The sequence below is a fragment of the Periplaneta americana genome, chromosome 13 (genome assembly GCF_040183065.1).
Source record: "Periplaneta americana isolate PAMFEO1 chromosome 13, P.americana_PAMFEO1_priV1, whole genome shotgun sequence".
In the NCBI taxonomy this organism is placed as follows: Eukaryota; Metazoa; Arthropoda; class Insecta; order Blattodea; family Blattidae; genus Periplaneta; species Periplaneta americana.
In genome coordinates this window covers 122,295,561-122,317,760 of record NC_091129.1, presented here as the reverse complement: position 1 = coordinate 122,317,760, position 22,200 = coordinate 122,295,561, and the positions used below count along the sequence as shown (strand labels likewise).

General features: G+C 36.3%; 1 protein-coding gene across 1 annotated transcript in view; it reads left to right on the top strand.

The window, feature by feature from the left end:
- Window positions 1-22,200, top strand: part of BicC (protein bicaudal C) — a 104,420-nt gene that overhangs the window by 54,945 nt on the left and 27,275 nt on the right. Inside the window, exons 4-9 of the mRNA XM_069843982.1 lie at window positions 7,889-7,968; window positions 13,325-13,537; window positions 14,999-15,238; window positions 16,998-17,216; window positions 18,395-18,560; window positions 19,501-19,617. Coding sequence (XP_069700083.1) covers window positions 7,889-7,968; window positions 13,325-13,537; window positions 14,999-15,238; window positions 16,998-17,216; window positions 18,395-18,560; window positions 19,501-19,617 — 1,035 coding nt within the window. The remainder of the gene's footprint in view (window positions 1-7,888; window positions 7,969-13,324; window positions 13,538-14,998; window positions 15,239-16,997; window positions 17,217-18,394; window positions 18,561-19,500; window positions 19,618-22,200) is intronic.

The following is a 22,200-nucleotide window of genomic DNA, read 5'->3' as shown; positions in this document are numbered from 1 at the left end:
CGAGTGCGAGGTGCGAGGCCCGCCTCGCACAAATCTGGACTACATGAGAGATAGTGAGTGGTTTCTATGGCTGCGATCTGCGGAGGTTCGCAGAGAGGTCTCGCTGCGTCGCCTCGGACAGATTCGTCCGGCCGAGTTTGTGCGAGGCGCGCACTGCGAGGCTTCAGCAAATAGCTTTGCATCTAGAGGGAAGAAACAATGGTGGGTTGTATACGAGAGATGTAGATTGGATTATTTTTACATTACTTAATTGTGAATTAATTCGGAGAATGGTTTTATCTTCGTCATAGGTGACAAAAGGAGAGTGAGAAGTTGAAGATCAATATGAGAGTTCACATAAATAGATAAATGAAGAAAATAATGAAGTATATAGGAAAATAATATTATTATAATTTAGATATGTTGAGTAGGGAAAACTTCCATTCACGTCCACGTCGTGGTCCCGGGGGCAGTGTAATCCGTGGTTACACTGAACAACAAATTTTTAATTTTTCTCTCGCTTCGAAACAAAAATAGGTGAATATTACTAATGTGTATCCTAAATATGAATTTAAAATCCAAATTGTCCCATCACGTACCATTTTCCGCGGAAAATGAATTGAATTTTTTTACGAAAACTTCTTATTTTTAATTTTTCACTGCTTCTGGTAAAATGACAACACACTTGGGATTCAAAACGCCTCATAATATTTGATAAATGTGTACTGGATACAAACATGATGTTATATAGTTTAAAACAGAACGACAATAAAAATATTTCATGCATATAATGAGAAAAATTTCGGAATTTGAATTTACATTAAACGAATTTTCTGGATCACTTCCGTTTATAACTAGACCCGATATTGTCTTTTACAACGAATCAACAATAGTTCCCAAGCATCCTGGATGATGCTCTTCCTTTATGTCGTCTTTCCATTTCAGATATTTCTTGATGAACTTTTTTCCCATGCTCGTCGCTTGCCTCTCCAAGGTTGGGAGAAAAGAAATCCAAATGAGAATGTAAAAAGGTATTTTGAGAGACATATTACACCCCATTTTCTCATATGCACATGACATGGCTTCCACAACAAGTTCTATGTGGTTGTCTGCCATAGAATTTCCAAGGAAATTTCAGCATACATCTTTGAAAGGGCGTCATGCCATTTTTCCTGTAACGGAAAGTTTTTCCTCAAACAAAGAGTCAGCCATAACTTTGTGAATTTGTGGACCGATGAAAATGCCCTCTTTTAATTTGCCTTTACTCAAACTGGTAAAATTTTCTTTTAAATACTGAAAACCACACCCTTGTTTATTCATTGCGTATGCCTCATGTTGAACTGTCCTGAAATTTATTGAATAGAAGGGACCAATATCTGTTTATTTATTAGGAGTACAAAATAAAATGCCAACAACCATAAGAAACCGGAAATAAGTTATAATCTCATAAAATGCATTCGCTTTAGTTTTGGTTTACAACCTCCAACCCGCGCCAGATGTTTCCTAGGACAAGGCTTATCGAAAAGTGAAATCATAGTATCTCTTAAAACCCTTATGTGATTCGAAAGAAAGAAATGCATTTTCGGATTCAGCGCACACAAAACCATAAGGAACACATTGTTTTAAGTCGGAGCAAAATTCTTGTTGTTCAGTGTTATAGCAAACTGGAGAGAATGAGAGCGTGGGTCCGTCCCTCACAAACTGGAATCCTCTGGCTATGGGATCATACCTAGATAGAAAAGCAGGCAGGTTTAGAGGCCTTAAGGTAACAGTCCCACCACGAAACTCAGAAATTGAGGGACTAATGCCCTATTCTGAGGATATTTTCAAATATTCGAAATTTTCAGGCGAAAAGTCGGAAGCGGTGGAGAGACCAGCTTTTAACCAGCGTTCAGTCTGAAGCGGAACAGACGAGAAGGCCTAATCCAAGATAATTAATGATGATGATGATGATGATGGAGGAGTAGGGAAATAGTGTCTACTGGATGCAAATAACCGTGAATCTAGTAGTAGAATATCATGGGGAAGCGTAAATCTGTAGAAAATGTGTAAAAAAAAAAACCGGAAATCAAACCTCAGGAAGGTTTAAACTCGGTCGAAGTTTTCAGATGTCCCCATCAAGCAACCGACTTTAAACCTCCCTGGCGTGTGCTGAGCTATCATACAGCAATATTAAAGCTAAATAGAAAATATTACAACGCCATCCCACGTGATTCGTTTCGCAGCCGGAAGATGTAGGTTAGTTTATTTTACGACGCTTTATCAATATCTTAGGTTATTTAGCGTCTGAATGAGTTGGTGATAATGCCGGTGAAATGAGTCCGGGGTCCAGCACCGACATTTACCCAGCATTTGCTCATATTTGGTTGAGGGAAAACCCCGGAAAAACCTTAACCAGATAACTTTCCTCGACCGGGAATCGAATCTGGGCCACCTGGTTTCGTGGCCAGACGCGCTAACCGTTAATCCACTGTGTGGACCACAGATCATAGAGAACTACAGTAAGTACATGGGTTAATTGGAGCATGATAACTTGTTAGCAGGCAAATATGCGACTTCAATCCATGGAAAAGAATGGTCAGAAAATTGGATATGGATATAGTAAATGGTTGGATTATGTACCTACAGAGAAATACATGGACGAGATTCCCTGGACCTACTTGAATTCCGATGATACTTGGCTGTTCAATATCTCAAGATGTTTTCGAACTGCAAGAGAATGAGGCGCCCTATTTCATCACCTCGAGGAGTGAAATTTGATATGATGTTTGATAATAGAGATCATTTCATGACAAATCGACCCTCTCAGAAACACTGCCGGAAGGAATGGTGTAAATGCAGACCAGTAACATTTCGCAAGAAGTGTGATGAAACTCTGTCAAAGATGCTTTGAGCCTTACCACACTCGGTAAAGACAGACATTACTAAAATAAGTGTTTCATTATTGCTGCAGCATTGTATCGTTGCTTTAAATACTAAAACCGTTATAAATATATTTATTTATATTGGTGTAAATGTTTCTGGTTATAAAACATTAAATATACAAAACATATATTTACTTTATAGCAAATGAATACGCAGATATCATAAGTGCCCACCGGTCTATTTATAGACAGGATGATATTCAACTACTTGGTGCACGGCAGAAGGAACAAAACATAATATTCTTGACATCTTATGGATTAAATTTATGAAATAGATACATTCTTTTAGTTTTTTAAATAAAAATAATTTGGGCTTTAATGGGTTAATTAAATACAAAATTCTATAGAAGAGGTCCCTTGAGATTCCAAAATAACTTTTGAATTTTGTTTCACTGTCAATCAGATGGCGGTTTACAAGAATATTGTAAGCACCCTCGCTTTTCCTATTATTGAAGATATCACTGTCTTCACCAAAAAGAATGCAGGATCAGGGTCATTTTCCTCTTCATCATTATCTTCCTCTTTCAGCATTAGCAAACAGGCGACGAGATCCACCATGCGCTCAGCGACTGATCCACGCGATCTCACGGCTAAAGAAACCACAAGCCTCGCAGCGTCATTGCGAAGATGGTTCGCAGCGGCGGCCTCGCATCTCGCACGTCACATGCGTCGGTTCAGAGAAACCAAGGCTTTACTGTATGCTGTATGTCGCAGGCTGCTATGATAGTTAATATTTATGTCGCTTAATTTGGCATTAGTTATTTTTGTCGCTTGATTTGGCTTCTCTGCGTGTAACATTCTCGTTTTACAATCTGCATAGGTATACCAAAATACCCAGCGACTGTCGCACAGTCCTTGGTGCAGAAAATACTGAAACTATGCTACGAGGGTTGTTTGAAAAGTTCATAGTCTGACTTGGAAATTAAACCAGAATTATTCTGAAACAATCTTTATTTCTCAACATAACGTCCCTCCCCCTGGAATTCACACACTTGGTCCCTTCTTGTACACAAATTCTTCAAAATCTGCAAAAAAAAAAAAAAAAAAAAAAAACCTTCTGCTGTGATATCCTCTTCATTTGACGAAAATTTCTTCCCAGTCAAATGGTTTTGAGCTTTGGGGAAAAGAAAGAAGTCCGAGGATCCCGAGATCTGGTGAGTAGGAGAGGAAGAGTGCGGCAAAAATTTGAACCGTATTTCGTGTAGTTCAGCAACTGCGATTGCAAACTTGTGAGCAGATCCATTGTCGTGATGAAACGATACTTTCTTCTTGGTCTCTTCTCGGGAATTTTCCCTTTCAGTTGCTGCAGGAGATTTGAATAATTTTCCTCCGGTTATTATTCTCCCCTTTGCTAGTTGGTAAATCATGATTATCCCCTTAGAATCTCAGAACACGGTCGCCATGACTTCCGCAGCCAATTGAACAGATTTTGTTTTCTTGATTGGCGGAGAATCACTGTCCTTCCATTGTTTCGACTGCTGTTTTGTCTCTGGTATGTAGTAAGGATCCAGGTTTCACCAGTAGTCAAAAACCGCCTCAAAAAATTGGACGCATTTTTCTCGAAAAGAGCCAGATATTTCCTCGAAATTTGAACTCGGGCATGCTTTTGTTCCGGTGTTAACAAACTCTTAACCCACCTTGGGGAGACCTTGGACATGCCCAAGACATTGACTAAGATGTAACTCACCCGTTCAGTTGAGGTACGCATAACCTCGCACTTTCAGTCGACGATCATTCATAATCCTTAAGCCAGCGATTAACTTGAGCCGAGCGCTGTAATGTAATGCTCACAGTGAGCAAATGTTACAAAGTGAGCATTCGCGTGCTCCATATTTGAGAGGTCGGATATAGAAGTCGCGAGTACCGCTTTCATTCTTATGGAATGATATTATTTGTAAAAAAAGAAGAATCAGAAACGATTGTGGCAAGTGTTGCTATATAGAGCCAGAAATGTTAATGGTGCATCGAACTTACGGAATATTTTGAAAGAAATCAAGAAATCAGTGATCAATATAAAAATTCGTTAGAATATATCTTCTACAGATTTCGAGTACTTATTTGATTTAATTGACCAAGAGTGGCAAAAGAAGACACTACGTTCAGTTTCATAAAAATTGTTATATGAAGAGTAGTTGCTCTTACAAAAACATAATAATAATAATAATAATAATAATAATAATAATAATAATAATAATAATAATAATTTTATTTTAATAAAAATTTAATAATAATTTATTTTATTGTAATAAAAATTAATAATAATGTATTATAATTTATTTTATTTTACCTGGAAAAGTTAAGGCCGTAAGGCTTTCTCTTAAACTCAAGCAAATCTATAATAATGATAATGATAATGGGAGTTTCCACAGAACAATATTTATTTATTTATTTAATCTGACAGGATTAAGGCCATAAGGCCTTCTCTTCCATTCTACCAGATAGCACATATAAATACAACAAATAAATGCAAACACTGGTGAAAATAATACAAATTAAATTAAAGCCCTGTAGAGGGTCAACAGAGTCAAAAGAACACTGTAGAGCTCTCATCGAGCTAATACAAGGAAAAAAGAAAGAAAAACAGAGATAGCAATGATGATGGTGATAACATGATGATGATAATAATAAATATACTATATTATACTTGGGCTTGAGTGGTATATATCTTTGAGCAGCACAAGCCATGGCATTTCATTTGCCATCATAATGAGGATAGCTGAATGTCGTACATTTTGTTGAAGCAGATTTACAAAAATGGCGATTCTGTGATTGCAAACCAGTGGCAATTTCGTACCCATTTTAGAGTAGGTCTACATGAAAGAATTCCTGTTAAGGAAACCATATTGTTATGGGTGAAAATGTCTAGACAAGACGTTCAACTGTCAAGCAGAAGTCGTCTGGTAGATGTCGCAACGTTCAGACTTCCGAGAATATCGCAGCAGCGAGGCATGCAATCACTTCAGCCAAATGCGACCTTCAGCCAATGAACATGCTCTGGTATTGGGAATATCCGAGCGGAGTTTCAGACGAACCTTACATCTAGATATCAAGTTCCAGCACTGCAAAGTTACGGTAGTTCAGGAACTTCGCCAATGTGACTGGCTCACCCGCCAAGATGCTTACGAAACCATATTGGAAAAACTGTTCCAGTAGTGCTCAGTAGTGACTAACAGCAAACATTCTGATAGGGCAGATAAAAAAGTTAAATTTCTTTCTTCCACCATGTTAATAATGTCAAAAGAAGTGCTTATATAAATTTTGGCCACTCGACTACAATTACGAGGGCCGTAAAAAATTAAGTTCGCCAGGGGCCGTTACTAGAAAGAAAACGCAATTTTATTGGAAACATTTATTGGAACAGACAAAGCAATTATTATTACGCTATTTTTCAACATATTTCCGATCGGAATTGTGATATTTGTCATGGCCTATCATGGAATCGACAGAAAGATGAGACGGCTGTCACACACTGGTTCCGATCCCAGGTGGCAGACTTCTACAATACAAGAATAAAAAAATTGATCCTATGGTATGACAAATGTTTCAATTCCAGTGGGGGATATGTTGACAAATAGCGCAACAATTGCTATATCTGTTTCAATAAATCTTTCCATGCAAATGTGCTTTCTTTCTGTAAACCGTACCATGGAAAATCACTTTCTGGACGGCTTTGTAATTGCGGTCGAGTGGCCAAAATTTGTATAAACACTTCTTCTAACATTATTAACACGGTGAAAAAAAATTAACTTTTTATCTGCCCCCATTAGAATGTTTGCTTGTAAGCTCATTCTCATTTGTCGAGCTGCGTCACCAAACAAAACGTTCGGTATTGAGCCCCAGAAAATCCTCGAGAAATGCATTAGCGACCTCTCCACAGAGAGCGTGTCATTGTTTGATGTGCTGTTGCACAATTTGAAATGATAGGGCCATACTTTTTTGAGGAAGAAGGACGCACAGTCACTGTTTCAGGAGTGTGTAGCTCTTGAGGGTAAGCATTTGAACGATATTGTCTTTAAAACGAAGTGATATCAAAATGGCAAGCATTCTTCTGTAAGATGGTAAAATAAAATTCTGAATGTGATCTATTTTGTTCTTTTTATTTGTGTTTCAAATCGTGGAGATCATTCTGCCGGACCTTGTAGAAACGAAATCAGAATTTATACACAAATATATGCTACCTGTAACTCTTGTACAAAGTTTAATGCAAACTTGTTATATAGGAGAGAAGTTGTTAATTTTATCCCACTAGTTTTGCGTTCTGACCCACTGTGCAACTGTGTGATGCAAGCCATGCTCACTGACTTGTAATGTAACACTCACAGGGATCGCGAAAAACCGACAACCGAGTGGAGCACTCATGCTCACATTGAGCAGCTCGGCTCGACTCTCGTTTCCCTACACTGACCAGCGAATGCTCGTGTTACATTACAATGTTCGACTCAAGTCAATCGCCGGCTTTAGGCCTACAATCTGACATTCAAGAGAAAATTGCTTTAGTACGTACCTATGTCATGTTGTATTTTTTTTTTTCCATAAAATACTACTCGTAACTTGAATAATTATAGTAGCGTCGCTATTATTTCCGGCGTGACTCCTCCTCTTTGCTTACGCCTTAGGAAGTGAAGGATCTATAAGTCTAGGTAGGTAGTATCATTCGCCATTTTTGTTCTTTCGTTGCCGAGTTACCAGACGAGGAATCTATTTGCCGCACCGTTAAACATTATAATGTCGTAGCTCCTATGATAATAAATCAAACGCACTGTAATTGAGCAAATAAATGAGCGGCAAATAACGTCCTCATGTGGTTTCTGCGAACGCCAACGAAAGACCCAAAATGGCCGGCGATTATATTAAGTATTTAGGAAGTGCATAACGTCATCAGCAGCGAATGAAAAGACGCACACGTGATTGGCTGCCGGAAATAGGGGCGACGGTACTTATAGATGTATGATGTACCCTACTGATGTTTTAATGATATTTTTCAGATCCGCACGTTAGAGTCGCTGGACGACAGGATGATGTGAAGGTGGCCAAGGAGAAGGTGTTGGAAGTCCTAGATACGAAGGTACTGCCGGTAATTAGGCTATTTCTTTTATTAGAATCTCCGTTCATCAGGGTCTGAGAGCATGGTCTATTGTGGTCGCAAGGAAAGAAGCACCTTTTGACAGCTACATAATGTATAACGTATATTTTTAATTTCCGTTCCCCGAAACTCTCAGCCAACGGGAACTGGATTCGTCACTAGACTTTCTGGTGCCACGCACGAAGTAGACACGATGTTGCCCTGTATATAAGATTCCCTAACTTCCCTTCCACGTTTATCTGACTGCCCGTCCACACGCCCGCCCTCCAACTTTCTGCCATCAGGGTGAAAGAAGGGAAATGATGTTTAGTTGCAACATCGCGCTTTGGCTCTAACATTCCATGTGCTTTATTAGACACGTCAGAAGTTGCATCCTTCTCTGCGACCATAATAGTCTTCGCTTTTATTTTGCTATGTCAGATCTAGCTATCGGTCTTTGTATAGGCTACTCATTACATGAATATGGTTAGTAATTCGAAGATGCACGTTAACCCCAACAAGTCCTAATGGGGGTGGAAATGTAGTTACAAATATTTTTAATTGTAATTATATTAATAATAATAATAATAATAACTTAATAATAATAACTTAATAATAATAACTTAATAATAAAATCAAAAATAAAAAAATATATAAATTAAATTAAAAATTAAAAAAATAAAAATAGAAAAAATGAAAAATAAAAATATATAAATAATAATGCCACTGGCGTAGTTTGGTTGGCTGAGACATTTGCCTGCCGATCCGGAGTTGCACGTTCGGGCGTGGGTTCGTTGGTTGTTTTTTTTTTTTTTCGAGGTTTTCCCCAGTCGTAAGGCGATGTCGGGTAATATATGACGAATTCTCGGCCTCATCTTGCCAAATACCATCTCGCTATCACCAATTCCATCAACGCTAAATAACCGAATAGTTGACACAGTGTCGTTAAATAATAATAATAAAAAATGATAATGATGATGGCAAAGGAAAGCACAATTCAGCCAGTTCGTCTAGCTTCCGCAAAGACGACATTGCGACGCGGAAGATGGAGCATGATGTGGAATTACATGATAATGAAGGCGTACAGAATTGACAAGGAGGTGGTTCGTGGCCTCTAGTAATAACAGTATCCCGGAATTCACCAGGAGAGAACTTGAAAACCACAAAAAAAAAAAAAAAAAAACACACACGTCTCAATAATCGGCCCTTGGAATCGAATCTTATTGTTTCATTATTATTATTATTATTATTATTATTATTATTATTATTATTATTATTATTATTATTGTTGTTGTTGTTGTTGTTGTTGTTGTTGTTGTTACTGTTATTAATAGTAATGTTGTTGTTGTTGTTACTATTATTAATAGTAATGTTGTTGTTACTGTTGTTATTACTGTAATATTATTATTGTTGTTACTGTTATTATTAATATTGTTATTGTTATTGTTATTATTATTATTATTATTATTATTATTATTATTATTATTATTATTATTATTATTATTATTATTGTTACTGTTGTTATTAATGTTATTGTTATTGTGTTACTGTTATTAATGCTGTTATTATTGTTGTTATTAATGTTATTGTTATTATTATTGTTGTTACTATTGTTATTAATGTTATTGTTGTTACTGTTGTTATTAATGTTACTACTGTGTTAATGTTGTTAGAAAACTACAGATTTCAAAAGTCAGGTAGTAAAAACAACGTGGATATTGGCAAAAGAACAGATCAATGAGTGAAGATGGTAAAAAAAAGAAAATAGAGTATATGAAGCAATAGTCTTTCCCTGTATGGCTAAGTGGCTGAAGCTAAGCATATGCTATAAAATTAAACGCTCGAAGTGAAAATATTAGGCAAACAGGTGAATCAGAATAGTAGGCTCTAAGTCAAGATATGAGACAGGTGTAAAGTCCAACTGTAAGAGAATGAATACTTGGATATAAAAATTATGTAATGCTCACATCACAAGAATGAATGAAAATATTGAAAATGAATGGTAAAAATAGCAGTCTGATGGAACTAAGCTTGTAGGTTGAGCAGACTTTAAACTTAATTCGAATGTGCATTTCAAAATATAAAATGAAGCTTTTAAATTGGGAGAAGTGCTGAAATTGCAAATTGGGCATTTAAATGTGGTCTCTTGAAAAACCTTAATTTACGGTATAATCTATTATTTCATGATAAAGTGAAATAGGCATTAAATTTCCGACTGAAGTGTGACAATATTAGTCAAAAGGAAGTCTCGTATAATATACATGCTGATCCAGGTTGTGTGTTACGGAAATGAGTGCTTCTGTCACTACAGTTGTTTTTGTTGACAAATGCACGTTGTGCACTTGCAGTCTTGTTGTCTTATTCATTGTTTATAGAAATGGCGTACAGATGCAATTGAATCATTCAGGCTGCATAATGAAAAATAACCAGTTGTCATAGTGAGATTTTTTTGTATGAGGGATTGACAATGCATTAGCTAAACAAGTACCTATAAGTGCACTGAATAATCCTTTTAACGAAGGTTCAGAACTAAAATACACTCCGTAAAACAAATCTACAAATGAAGAAAACGAGAAAGAAAACTTAAGTAGACTATATTACACAAACTGTAACACTGTTCTTCTATTTGTTGAAATCAATACCAAATATAAAATTTAAATTTAAAGAAGAAATTGGCAAATGTCTCCAGTAATAATGACACTATCACCATTATCATTATAATAATAACAAATAAATTTAATCTGCACTATACTGTAAATACAATATGTATGTATGTATGTATGTATGTATGTATGTATGTATGTATGTATGTATGTATGTATGTATGTATGTATGTATGTATGTATGTATGTATGTAGGTACGTATGTATGTATGTAGGTACGTATGTATGTATTTATTAGCCGTCAGAATACAAGGATTCATGGCATCGTCAGATAACAATTACATGTTAATACAATAGTATAATAGTAATGTAAACAAATACAATAGTAATGACAACAATTATAATTACAACATAATAATAATCACTTTCTAACTTGGCAGTTTGTCTTATGACCAGCGTGCTTCTACCAGGTACATGAAGAGGAAGGTAAGGAGCAGTAAACAGAGAAAACAACAGCAATCAATAACAGTATATACTGGTACTTAGCATTAAAATGCATTATTTCAAAATTTCTTTGAAATACGAGAACATTACATTAAACTAAACATAAGGCATTTAATGTTAATTAAAAATATTAACCATCCCAATGATCATAGTCTGATGCCTGAACTTCAAAGGGAAATTATGCTGTTCACAACTGAACAGGATTCGACTAATTAAGAAGTAAATCTGAAAGAGGAGATAGCTGTTACCAGTGTGATGAATATAACATGTAATTTCATATTACCTGTGTTAAGAGTTTCGAAACAGTTCAGTTTATAGGAAGTTTGTGTGTAGAATAATTAATAAGCCATTCACAGTAATGGTTCATAGCCGATTGTGACAAACTTCGATACGACAGTTTCGAGGTACACTGTAAAGCTATGTTGAGGTAAAGAATATTTAATTATACTATCTATAATAATGATTGCATTAATTTTTAGATTTGTTAGGTAAATAATTGGAATATTTTAAGCCTGCGTGCTTGAAACTTCTAGGATAAATTATTTGTTAAATACAGAGAAAAATTCGCTCCAGTGCCAGAGATAGAACCCAGGACCCCCAGTTCTAAGCACTGGATGCCCTACCACTGAGCTACGCTGAGGCTCAATCCACAGCATCGGATCGAATCTCTCTCCTTGGGTTTTTCCCTTCGTGTCTTTATTCCATGTTTGACATATGAGCTGTTCAGAGCAGAAGTGGTGTAAGTAAAAAATGGGTAATGAGGGTTAAAGTAAACATTCTGTAAAATACAGCGCAAAGTAGCAACTAATATTCAATTTATTCAGACTATTAGTAGTCAGTGAATAGCAAGAAGGACATATTAATTGCTACTTTGCTCTGTATTTTGCAGAATTTTTACTTTAAACCTCATTACCCAATTTTGACCTGCACCACTTTTGTTCTGAAGGGCTCCTATATTAATCATACAAGGAGTGCACTCATATGATTGACTTGTGCGGCCAGAACTCCACCTACTTCTAATTTCTTTTGATCAAGACTTCTTACAGTTGACTTTAAACATGGGCATAGTTCATAGAACATATGATATTTAATGTTAAATTCAATGGCTACTCTCATAATGTAACAAACATGCTATAATTTCAAGAGACATTAGAAGAAATTTAAAGTACCAGAAGATACCGGTAACTGAAAAAGTATAATGTATGAAAATGAAATGTCTTGGGAGTTGCTGAATCAGGCTGTAATCAGGCTATATGTAAATTACCACAACCAGAAGTCCTAGAACAACAGGCAACACTCGACTTTAAAATAAAATATGAAGGAAAAAACTGTTTCTGATATTGTTTTGATAAATAAATTTACAACAACTCCTAGTTATCACTCTGATACCCATAACCATCCACTAAAAGCTTATTTTCTAGTAATTTTCTCATTACTGATTATCATGGATACGTATTATATTATGCAATACCGAGACCTAGATAACAGATATAAAAATTGACATTTTTAAAAATAAATTACAGAAATTTGGCGCTACAGACCCAAGAGCAATATACTTTACCTGTTATAGTCATAACCCAAGGGCGTCCACAGGGGATAGCCAGGGGTAACAATTGCTACAACAGAGATTTTTATTTTTTACTTGTTTTTTTTATTTTCTTTTTACGTGTTCGATACATGTTTTTGCAAATCCTCGGTAAACAATTCAACAAAAGCGAGTGCTTTAAACTGTGAATGCGTGCCCAAGGTAATTTACATTTCAGAACTGGCTATTTTTCATGTTCAATTTTCTCTCTCCTCGTCCATCTGTTTTCTCTAATTTTTTAAACATCTTGCTACCACTGAGATTGGATCCTGTGGCCGCCTTTGTTATAATCATAAGAACTTAATTTAAATATTACCGGTATTAATAATAGCAAACTATTGTAACATTTCGATAATTGGGCAATTGTACGTACTTATTATTCCAGTTAGTGAAAATTGTCAAGTGTAATTAAGAATTACTGGCAATTTTATTGTTACAGTTATATGAGCCTAACTGCATTCGTCATATGTGCAATGCTTTATATTCAGACTGCTTCTAACTTTCCAAACAAAATATCTTCCCCAACTACAGTTGGGAATTTCATAATGGAGGCCCACTTTATGCTTAAGTTTTCAAAGGTTATTGTGACTCATTAATTGCCAGATGCATGCTTCGAGCTGAAACAGTGAGTTGTTTATACTGTGTCTTGTAATAAATTGTGTTGCAGAGCAATTGTGTGCAGTTGAAACTGGACGTGAGCTACACTGACCACTCCCACATCATCGGCAAGGGAGGGCACACCATCAAGCGCGTGATGCAGGAGACCAGTTGCCACATCCACTTCCCAGACTCGAACCGCACCAACGTGAACGAAAAGAGCAACCAGGTTTCCATCGCCGGGCAGCTTGAAGGAGTTGAACAAGCCCGGGCTCAAATTCGGGTAGGGTTACATGTTCAGTTATTGGTGAAACTCTGACTGAGACCTGAAGCTTTACAAGCAAAAGTCGTACAAGAGAGCTTGGAGGAAGGGAGGAAAAATACTGTTTTTCTTCTGGTAGCCTGTTCCTCACAAGGGGAGATTGTATATGATGGTTGTAGTGGTGATAATATTTTGACGATGCTTTCAACTGCAGACGGCATTGAATTTCGAAATGTTACATGGCCGAGAAATGGCAGAAAAATGTTGCTTGAAGCTTTCTTTCTGGGACGAGATTCTTTGAAAAGCTATAAATGTGTGATTTCCTGAAGAAATCTGTGCTAATAATTTTAGACAAATTGATATCATATCGATAAGTTAGTCTAGACCTCAACAAAAGTATAAACAAATATCCACTCCCCTCTGAATCAAAAGCTCTTGCAATAGAAACAATCCATACAAACTATCAATCAGCAGAATGAACATTGCCAGAGTGTTCACATTGTCTTCTTTCATGTTGAAACGTAAATCACTCACTGTCTTGAGTAGGAAGAAAATAAATGTTCATTACCAATATTGACACACTGATACCAAACTGACTGAAGAGCTTTGCTACTAAATTCACGGTGACTGAAGCAAACTGCTGTATAGTCAGAACTTTCAGAGTACCGGTACACATCTTGTCATCTCGTAACTTAATTAGATTGGTTTGAACCCTTGCAATTCGCTCACTGTACCCTTTTATGATCACAGAATAATCTTGATTTCCAAAGAATGAACGGAATAGCTTTCACCTTTCCGCACTAGGGTCATGTCTACATTAAGCCTAGCCTACTGTTAATGATGAATTCTGGGTTGAATATTTAAAGTGCTGAATTCAAAATGGAATGAATGAATGAATGAATCGATCGATCGATCAATCAATCAATCAATCTGAAATAGATTAAATTAAATGAGAAAACAGATGAAATTAAATGGGGGATTAGGTGAAATGAAATGGGAAAATTGATTAAAAATGAAAAGGAGAAAATTGATTAGAAATCGGAAAATTGATTAAATGAAATGGAATGAAAGAGTAAATAAAATTAAATCAATATTAAAATAAAGATTTAAAAACCACCAAATGCGATTTCGCGCTATTATTAGCATGAAGTTTATAATTAAAAAAAATCACGTTATTAATCTCACGTTTTTCTCGCAAAAAAAAATAATTTCAGTTTATTACTATATATAATGCCTAGAAACAGTTCCCGAAACATATTGGGATATATGTAACAAAGATCGGCTTTATCGCAAATGCGGAAAATGTTGGTCCCTATAGTTTGTTCTGCTGATGAAGTGTTTTAATTTTCCCAAATAGTATCCAACTACTGAATTAATGTTGGGAGCAGTAACAAAAGTAAGACCTGGCCTTTGCGGAGGATTTTTAGATGGCTTCATCGATAGAAACAAGTAGCCTAAGCAATTGTGAACATCATGTTGCAGAATTTGACCCCACTGATCTTCAGTTTTGAGCTGCCAATCATAGGAACTCTGCAGCCTCTGCCAGATAGCAACTCCCCGATCCTGCGCAATATCGAGGAGAAGTACAACGTGCAGGTGATGTTCCGCAAACGCCCTAAGCTGTATGGCACTATAGTTCTGATAAAGGGCTGTGAGTGGGAAGTGGCCGGCGTACAAGAGGCCACAATGCTAGTCATACATCACTTGTGCGAGTCTCTTGATGTGAGTATGGCGTTCATCTTCTTTCTTTCTGCTCTCCATTTTTGTTCAATGCAAATTTTTGCTCCCTTGACCTACTTTCTCTCTCCTCCCTTCCGTCACTTCTTTTCCTTCCTGATTTTTCCTTTTCTTCCATACTGCATTTTCTATTTTTCGTACGTACCTTTCTTTTTCCCGCTTTCTCTTTTCCGTCCTTCTCTTTTGTATCTTCTCTACGATTCTTCTTTTTTCTTCTTTTTCCTTTTCTTCTTTCCTCAGAATCTTCTCTCTCTTTTTTTCTTTCTTCTAGTTCTCTTACTTTTTTTTCCCTCTCTTTCGGCAACATTTTTCTTTCCTTTTCCTTCATGAATTTCCCTCCAACATTGCTTCCATACCGAGAGGATCCATTTTGGTACAATAAGAGTAAATACATGTTGGGTATTATTGATTCAACAAAATAGAACTCTCTTCATAATAAGGGTAATATTGTTCTGGAAAATTATGTGATAATAACTGAAGACCTTCCTGGAATAAGGATGTAACCTATAAAACTGTAATTTATTCATGTTTCAGGAAGGAGGAAACTAAATTCAGGGGCATATTTCTTTAGGTCTATATTTACCATCGCAACCATTTGACTAGTCAATGATAAAAGTTTATTCAGCTACTGAATACAATAATTTATTTTTGTAAATAAATGCTTCAAAATTACTTTTTTCCATCTAAATCACATATTTCAAGAATATGATGTTACATTCTTTTTCTGGGGAGGTCTTCAATTCTAAAACTGATAAGATTAAATTTAATTTAATTTGGAGCACAAAAGATAATCTCGATATTGTAATATTTTGTGTTTTCCATTGTTTGTGGAAGAATGAATAATTTTTCACAGAATACAGTGCGGTGATAAAAGTATTTTATTATTTTAGTAATGTTATTGAAATTATTTCGATAATTTAGCAGTTAATATTCTTCTAATACTTAGCCCTTCAATTGATATAACTGTAGTACTTACCCAGTATTGTACTGAGGACCTATCGTGCTTAATTTGGTGAATATATTATATTCTGGTTGATAGCTCAAATAGTGAAAATAAATTTATATCATACTTGAATTACTTTTATAGTATCGATAATTTTAAAATTTAAATTGGAATATTGAATTATCAGTTAGAAAGTTTCAAAGTTACCATTTCAATAGAATCTAGTTTGCTGGAAAACATGAGAAGTAATAGAGATTTCTTTGATAAGGTGATCACTGTCTTTGCATTGCAAGAAAGAACAATGAAGTTCAACTCTTGATAAAACTGATGCTATAGTACAGATGAGTCAATTTTTTGTAACTGAAACAAACAGATGCTATTCATATGAAATAAAATAGTAGTGGTAGTATTATTGTAATAATATCATTATATACCGGTATCAATAATAATAATAATAATAATAATAATAATAATAATAATAATAATAATAATAATAATAATAATAATAATAATAATAATAATAATCTAGGAAATTTCTTCACCTATATTTTTGTATCACCTCTCACCACTGTCGTCCATGGTCTCGAAGTTAGGTTAAGTTTTGATTTAAGACCTCTCTTAGCGACACGTAATCCTGATGATTCCATCATATCATTGGGGTAATGTAACTCCACCTTCTTGGTCCCTCAACCTCAGAAGTGGATTGCTGCTAAGCCACTACCAGAAATGGACCAGAAATGTCGAAAGACAACCTGGGGGCATTTGGAAAAAAAATAACATCTGCAGATGTTGTGCTTTCAGACTCAAATACAAGTGCAGATGGCGCTAGAGATATCGCCACAACACCACAGCATTGTACTGGGCAAAGGCAGCGGCAACTTGAAGATGATCATGCAGCAGACGTCCACGCAAATCATGTTCCCTGATGCAGACGACCCCAACATCCCGACCCTCAAAAAGAGCAACATCTGCATCACGGGTTCCGTGCACAATGTGTATCTCGCAAGACAACAGCTCATGGTGAGAAGAGCATTCTAGTTTGCAATGAAGCGATTTGATTTTTGTAAATAATTGATTAAATGCCGATCTTACTCGTGTTAATTATCATAATTAACACGAGTAAGATCGCCATTTAATCATTATTTATATTCAAGTGTTAAAAGTAGTGTACGAAAGATTAAACATAGATTAATTTTTGTCTTTCTCTTCCTATTCAAACGTCCCTACATTCTCTCTCTCTCTCCCTCTCCCCTCCCCCTCCCCCTCTCCCTCCCTCCCTTCCTCCCTCCCTCTCTCTCCATTCTCTCCCTATTCTTTTTCTCTCTAGCTCTTTGTCGAGCTCTTCTTCCTTTCTCTCTCTGTCTTCTAGATCTTCGCCAGCTCTCGTTCTCTCTAGGTCTTTGCTCATTATCTCTCTCTTTCTCTTCACCCCTAGTCTCCCTAGCTCTTCGCACCTACTCTCTTTTTATTTCTAGTGCTTCGCCTTTACTCTCTATTTTTATATCTAGCTGCTCTTCGTCACTTTTCTTTCTTTCGCCCAGCCACTGGTGTAGCTCACGTAGTAGACGCGTTTTTTTTTTTTTTTTTTTTTTTTTTGTCAATTGAGTAGGGATTTGATTACCACTTTGGCTGATTACTTGGTTTAGTTTTTTCCAAGATTTTCTTAATGCAAATGTCACATAATTTATGGCGAATCCTCAACTCATCTCGCCAAATACTATCTCATAAACTTCATCGACCTAAATAACCTGGTACTTGATACAACGTTGTTAAATAAGATTAAAAAACTTCTCTCCCTCCCTCTTCGCTGTCCTCCCTATCTTCTCTGCCTCCTCTTCCTTCGCCACCTCATTTTCTCTTTTTCTTTCTCTCCATCATCCCTCTTTTTCTCTTTGCGCCTCACCTTCTCTCTCTTCTTCGTCCTTTCTCTGTCCCACTTACTCATCCTTTTATTGAAAGATATCTACCAATAACTATGCAGGTCGAGTTAGATTGAGTCAACAGGGCTTACTGAGGAGAGCTAGGTTGGATTCTGAGAGTTTGTGGGACAGGTTTTTTTTCTGCAAACTTACCTTTCTATACCGCGATTGCTGCAGCATTATGATTATATCACCTTGTCTCTGAATAGACCCTATAGTTGAAAAATGAACCAACTTGCGCCAGTTAATGATAATTTGTATTCCTTTTTGTACTTGCAGGGATCGCTGCCGATCACACTGATGTTTGGGCTACCCGAGAACATGGTGGTGGATCGGGAGAAAGTGATACAGCTGATGCAGAAGTTGGACGTGGACATTACCATTAGACACAAGCCCAAGCAGAACGTCGTCACCGCAGTTATCAAGGGCATCGAACGCAACGCAAGTGCGTCCTAATTCTCTTTAAACTTTGTTTAGTATGTTGCTCACTGTGTCCGTCTTAGTCTGTACATGTACATTTCTATAGATTTCTCATATAATTTTCAGTATTTCCTTTCTCATATTTGGTACCGGTACTGAATAATGGTAGCCTACAAAATAGATCAACTCGTATTTGCCGAAAACTAATTTTCTTGGAATTGGTGTGTTTAATACTCTTAACTTTTCTATTTAAAAATTAACTCTTATGAATTTTTCCAGTCTTCAACTATTTAATATCCCAAGATTTTTCTATTCTTAGGAATATTTACTCATTTTGAATGAAACTGGGTCACACTTTTAAGAGATTGTTTAATGCAATAATATCATGCACGTTAGAATGGGATTAAATAAGGTCCTTTTGAGAGATTAGTCAGGACATGAGTTAAACAATGAAGTCTAATATCATTGTGGTATTTTGTGAACAGATTTCGAGAAAAGTATAATTTTCAATTAAACTTTGGAATGCATATTACAGGAAAACTAGGGATGTTGGAGAGGTAACGTTCGGGGATTTTGTGGAGAAAATACCAACAAATGTGTCCTTTAAGTTATTGGTTTGTTCTGTAGCATCGACGGTTTGTGACGGTTTGGCCATAATTTCATTTCAGATTGGTAATAAAGTGTGTGACAGCAACCATACATTCAGTGATAGTAGAAGCAAGTCGGAAGCAAGGCTAGAGTGGGAAGGAGGAAATGCACAGCCATCAATGCCCTTCTGTGACGGGTTAGGTTACTGAACCTTTTGTGCATTACATAATTTGCGACTCAACTGCTACTGTTACGAGAATACATATTGCAGTATTGCTATGTGTTCAATTTTATTTGTATGACGACGCAAGTTTAACTGCAATTCAATAATACTTATTCTAATAAGGAAAGATTAATGTAAAAAATCTATGTTACAGGTAATGTTTATGAAGCAAGGAACAAGCTGCTGGATCTAGACGAGCCTAAAGTTGTGGCTGACATACCTGAGACATACAACATCCCCAACAAGTTGCCTGTCGACGCTATTAACAATGGTGAGTACTGACATTTCCTGAGATTTATATTCGATATATTGGTATATAGTCCCTAGTTTAATGAGGACTACGTTGGGATAAGCTTTCTCGTGGTGTTGCCATTTACTTTCTATCGTTCTGATAACTAAACATAATCAACCATCATCCATAAAGCAAGTATACAGACAGGAGTACTATCACTGTGTTACGTCATTGTCCATGGATCTGACGACCGACAACAGATACAATTATTTGTCAAGAGAAATAAGCTTATCCTTTCAGATTTCGTAGCATAGGTATAACGGTACCAGCTGTTATCTTGTCATATAATTTTATTTTACTCAAATAATAAAGGATTTAAATACATTAAAATATCTCAATCTATATAAATGTTTTGCGAGTTAATTTTAAAATCCAAATACTTGATTAAATGGCGATCTTACTCGTGTTAATTATGTAAGCATGTGCAGCTTACAGCTGTTTCGGTGCTACTTAACACCATCATCAGAGCCTTCTGTGTGTCAGCAAAACAAAAACTCAACAAACACACAAAACACAACACAAACACAAGAACACAAGAAATACACCACACTAACATATGAAAACAAAAACACACACAAGATTGCATCCTCATTCAGAAAACAGAAATACAACCAGTGGCGGCTCCTGCATATTTCTTAAGAGGAGGAAAGAAGTTAACAGCACGAAAGGACACCTTCTTGAATGAAACATGCTACAAATTAGCCTACATGCATACATGTAAGACCAGGTAGTGTTGGGGTTGGCCTTCCCTTCTGTATAGAAATAATCTGTTCTTGTAAACTGAGTTTCCTAAATTGTCCAAAATATATTATGTTTTCACTTCCATTCATTGTTGAATAATTGCGCAAGTTAACAGTTACAAGGAAATTCACAACCTCGTAGCATTTTTCGAGCACACTACAGCATCACACGTGTTGGAAGAGACTAGCTACTAACTCGTAACTGGAACCGTTTTACGGAAATGGAAATGGGAAATAATCTGAGGAAAGCGAGAACACTGCACCCACCCACGTGGTCTGTGTTGCTACATGTATATTTTACAAGTTCAGTATCACATGCTTTTGAAGAATGTCAGTTCTTGTAAAGTCATACTATCATTATTGTTCAAAGCTGCCGGTGGCCGATTACTTTTTTATGTTAAACATGATGTAGTTTGGAGTACCTACTTTCAGTTTCAAATATATTTGTACAAAACTGACAACTTGGCTGTTGTCCTGTCTAGTAATAGAAGTGAATTTCAGGGGCCAACTACGTAGAACTACTTCCTCTTTGGTGCACATAAACCCGACTTTAACTTTGAAACATCCACGAAAGTTTCAAACCATGAATAGTAGTAGCCTATGTAAAGTGCTATGAATAATATTTTTGATTTATAATTTAAAAAAAGTTTACATGGTGTCTTTCATAGCGCTGCGTTAAAACTGTTTTTATTGTGCCTCCTCCTAGATGTGTTATAGTCTGGTTGAATGCAAGATCGTTAGATGGCAGCGGTAGCAAGCTTGCTGCATGATCAGTCAGTTTCTATTTCCCGCCCATGACTGATTCAGAGGAGGATCTCCTCCCTCTCCGTTCATTTACTTGCTTTAAACTCTGCTTCTTTCTCTGGCCGCTAGTGCGCTGTTGTCTATGTGTGTTAACTGCAGTAGAGGAGGAATGGAGTGCCTTTCCTCTACACATACAATCTCGTATCTTTCTCACAGTTTTCTACAGCACATGAGCGCGCGTCGTTTAAAACTCGATCAACCGAGTTTTTCTTATAGCTGTGAACTTAAATATTATCGAATCTTCCTCGAATTTCAAGGCACATATTTTATTTGGTATTTACTTTCAAAAGAAGAAAATATGAGGAAGACGTTCCTCCCTTTCCTCCCCCGAGGAACCGCCACTGAATACAACATAGCATACAGAACAGAAAACACACTACAAAGACATCTCAATACACAAACAACACAAAAAAATAAATACAACCACACAGACATATACAAATTCACATGCAATAGTTGCGACAGTTTCTACATTGGACAGATAGGCAGATCATTCCAAACTCGATACAAAGAACACATTAAAGCAATAACCAGAGGACACAATACATCTACATATGCCGAACACATAACTAATGCTAACCACACATACAATAACATACAGATATGGAAATCCTACACATATAACCCAAAAACCAAAAACTCAACACACTAGAACAATATGAAATATACACACACACACACACACACACACACACACACACTAAAACACACCCTAATATCAAAGTCTCAACACACAGATCAATTTCAGAACACACACACTATTTGATACAACTCTTCATCACACGAACGCACCTACACAACAGGCAGCGAAGTTGAGATGGCGCCGAGACACAGAAGGCTCTGATGATGGTGTCAAGTAGCACCGAAACAGCTGTAAGCCACACATGCTTACATAATTAACACGAGTAAGATCTTCATTTAATCAAGTAATTATATTCAAGTGTTAAAAGTAGTGTACGAAAGATTCAACATGTATTAAAATCCAAATTGTACAGCCTTCGAACTTCTGCGATAATCA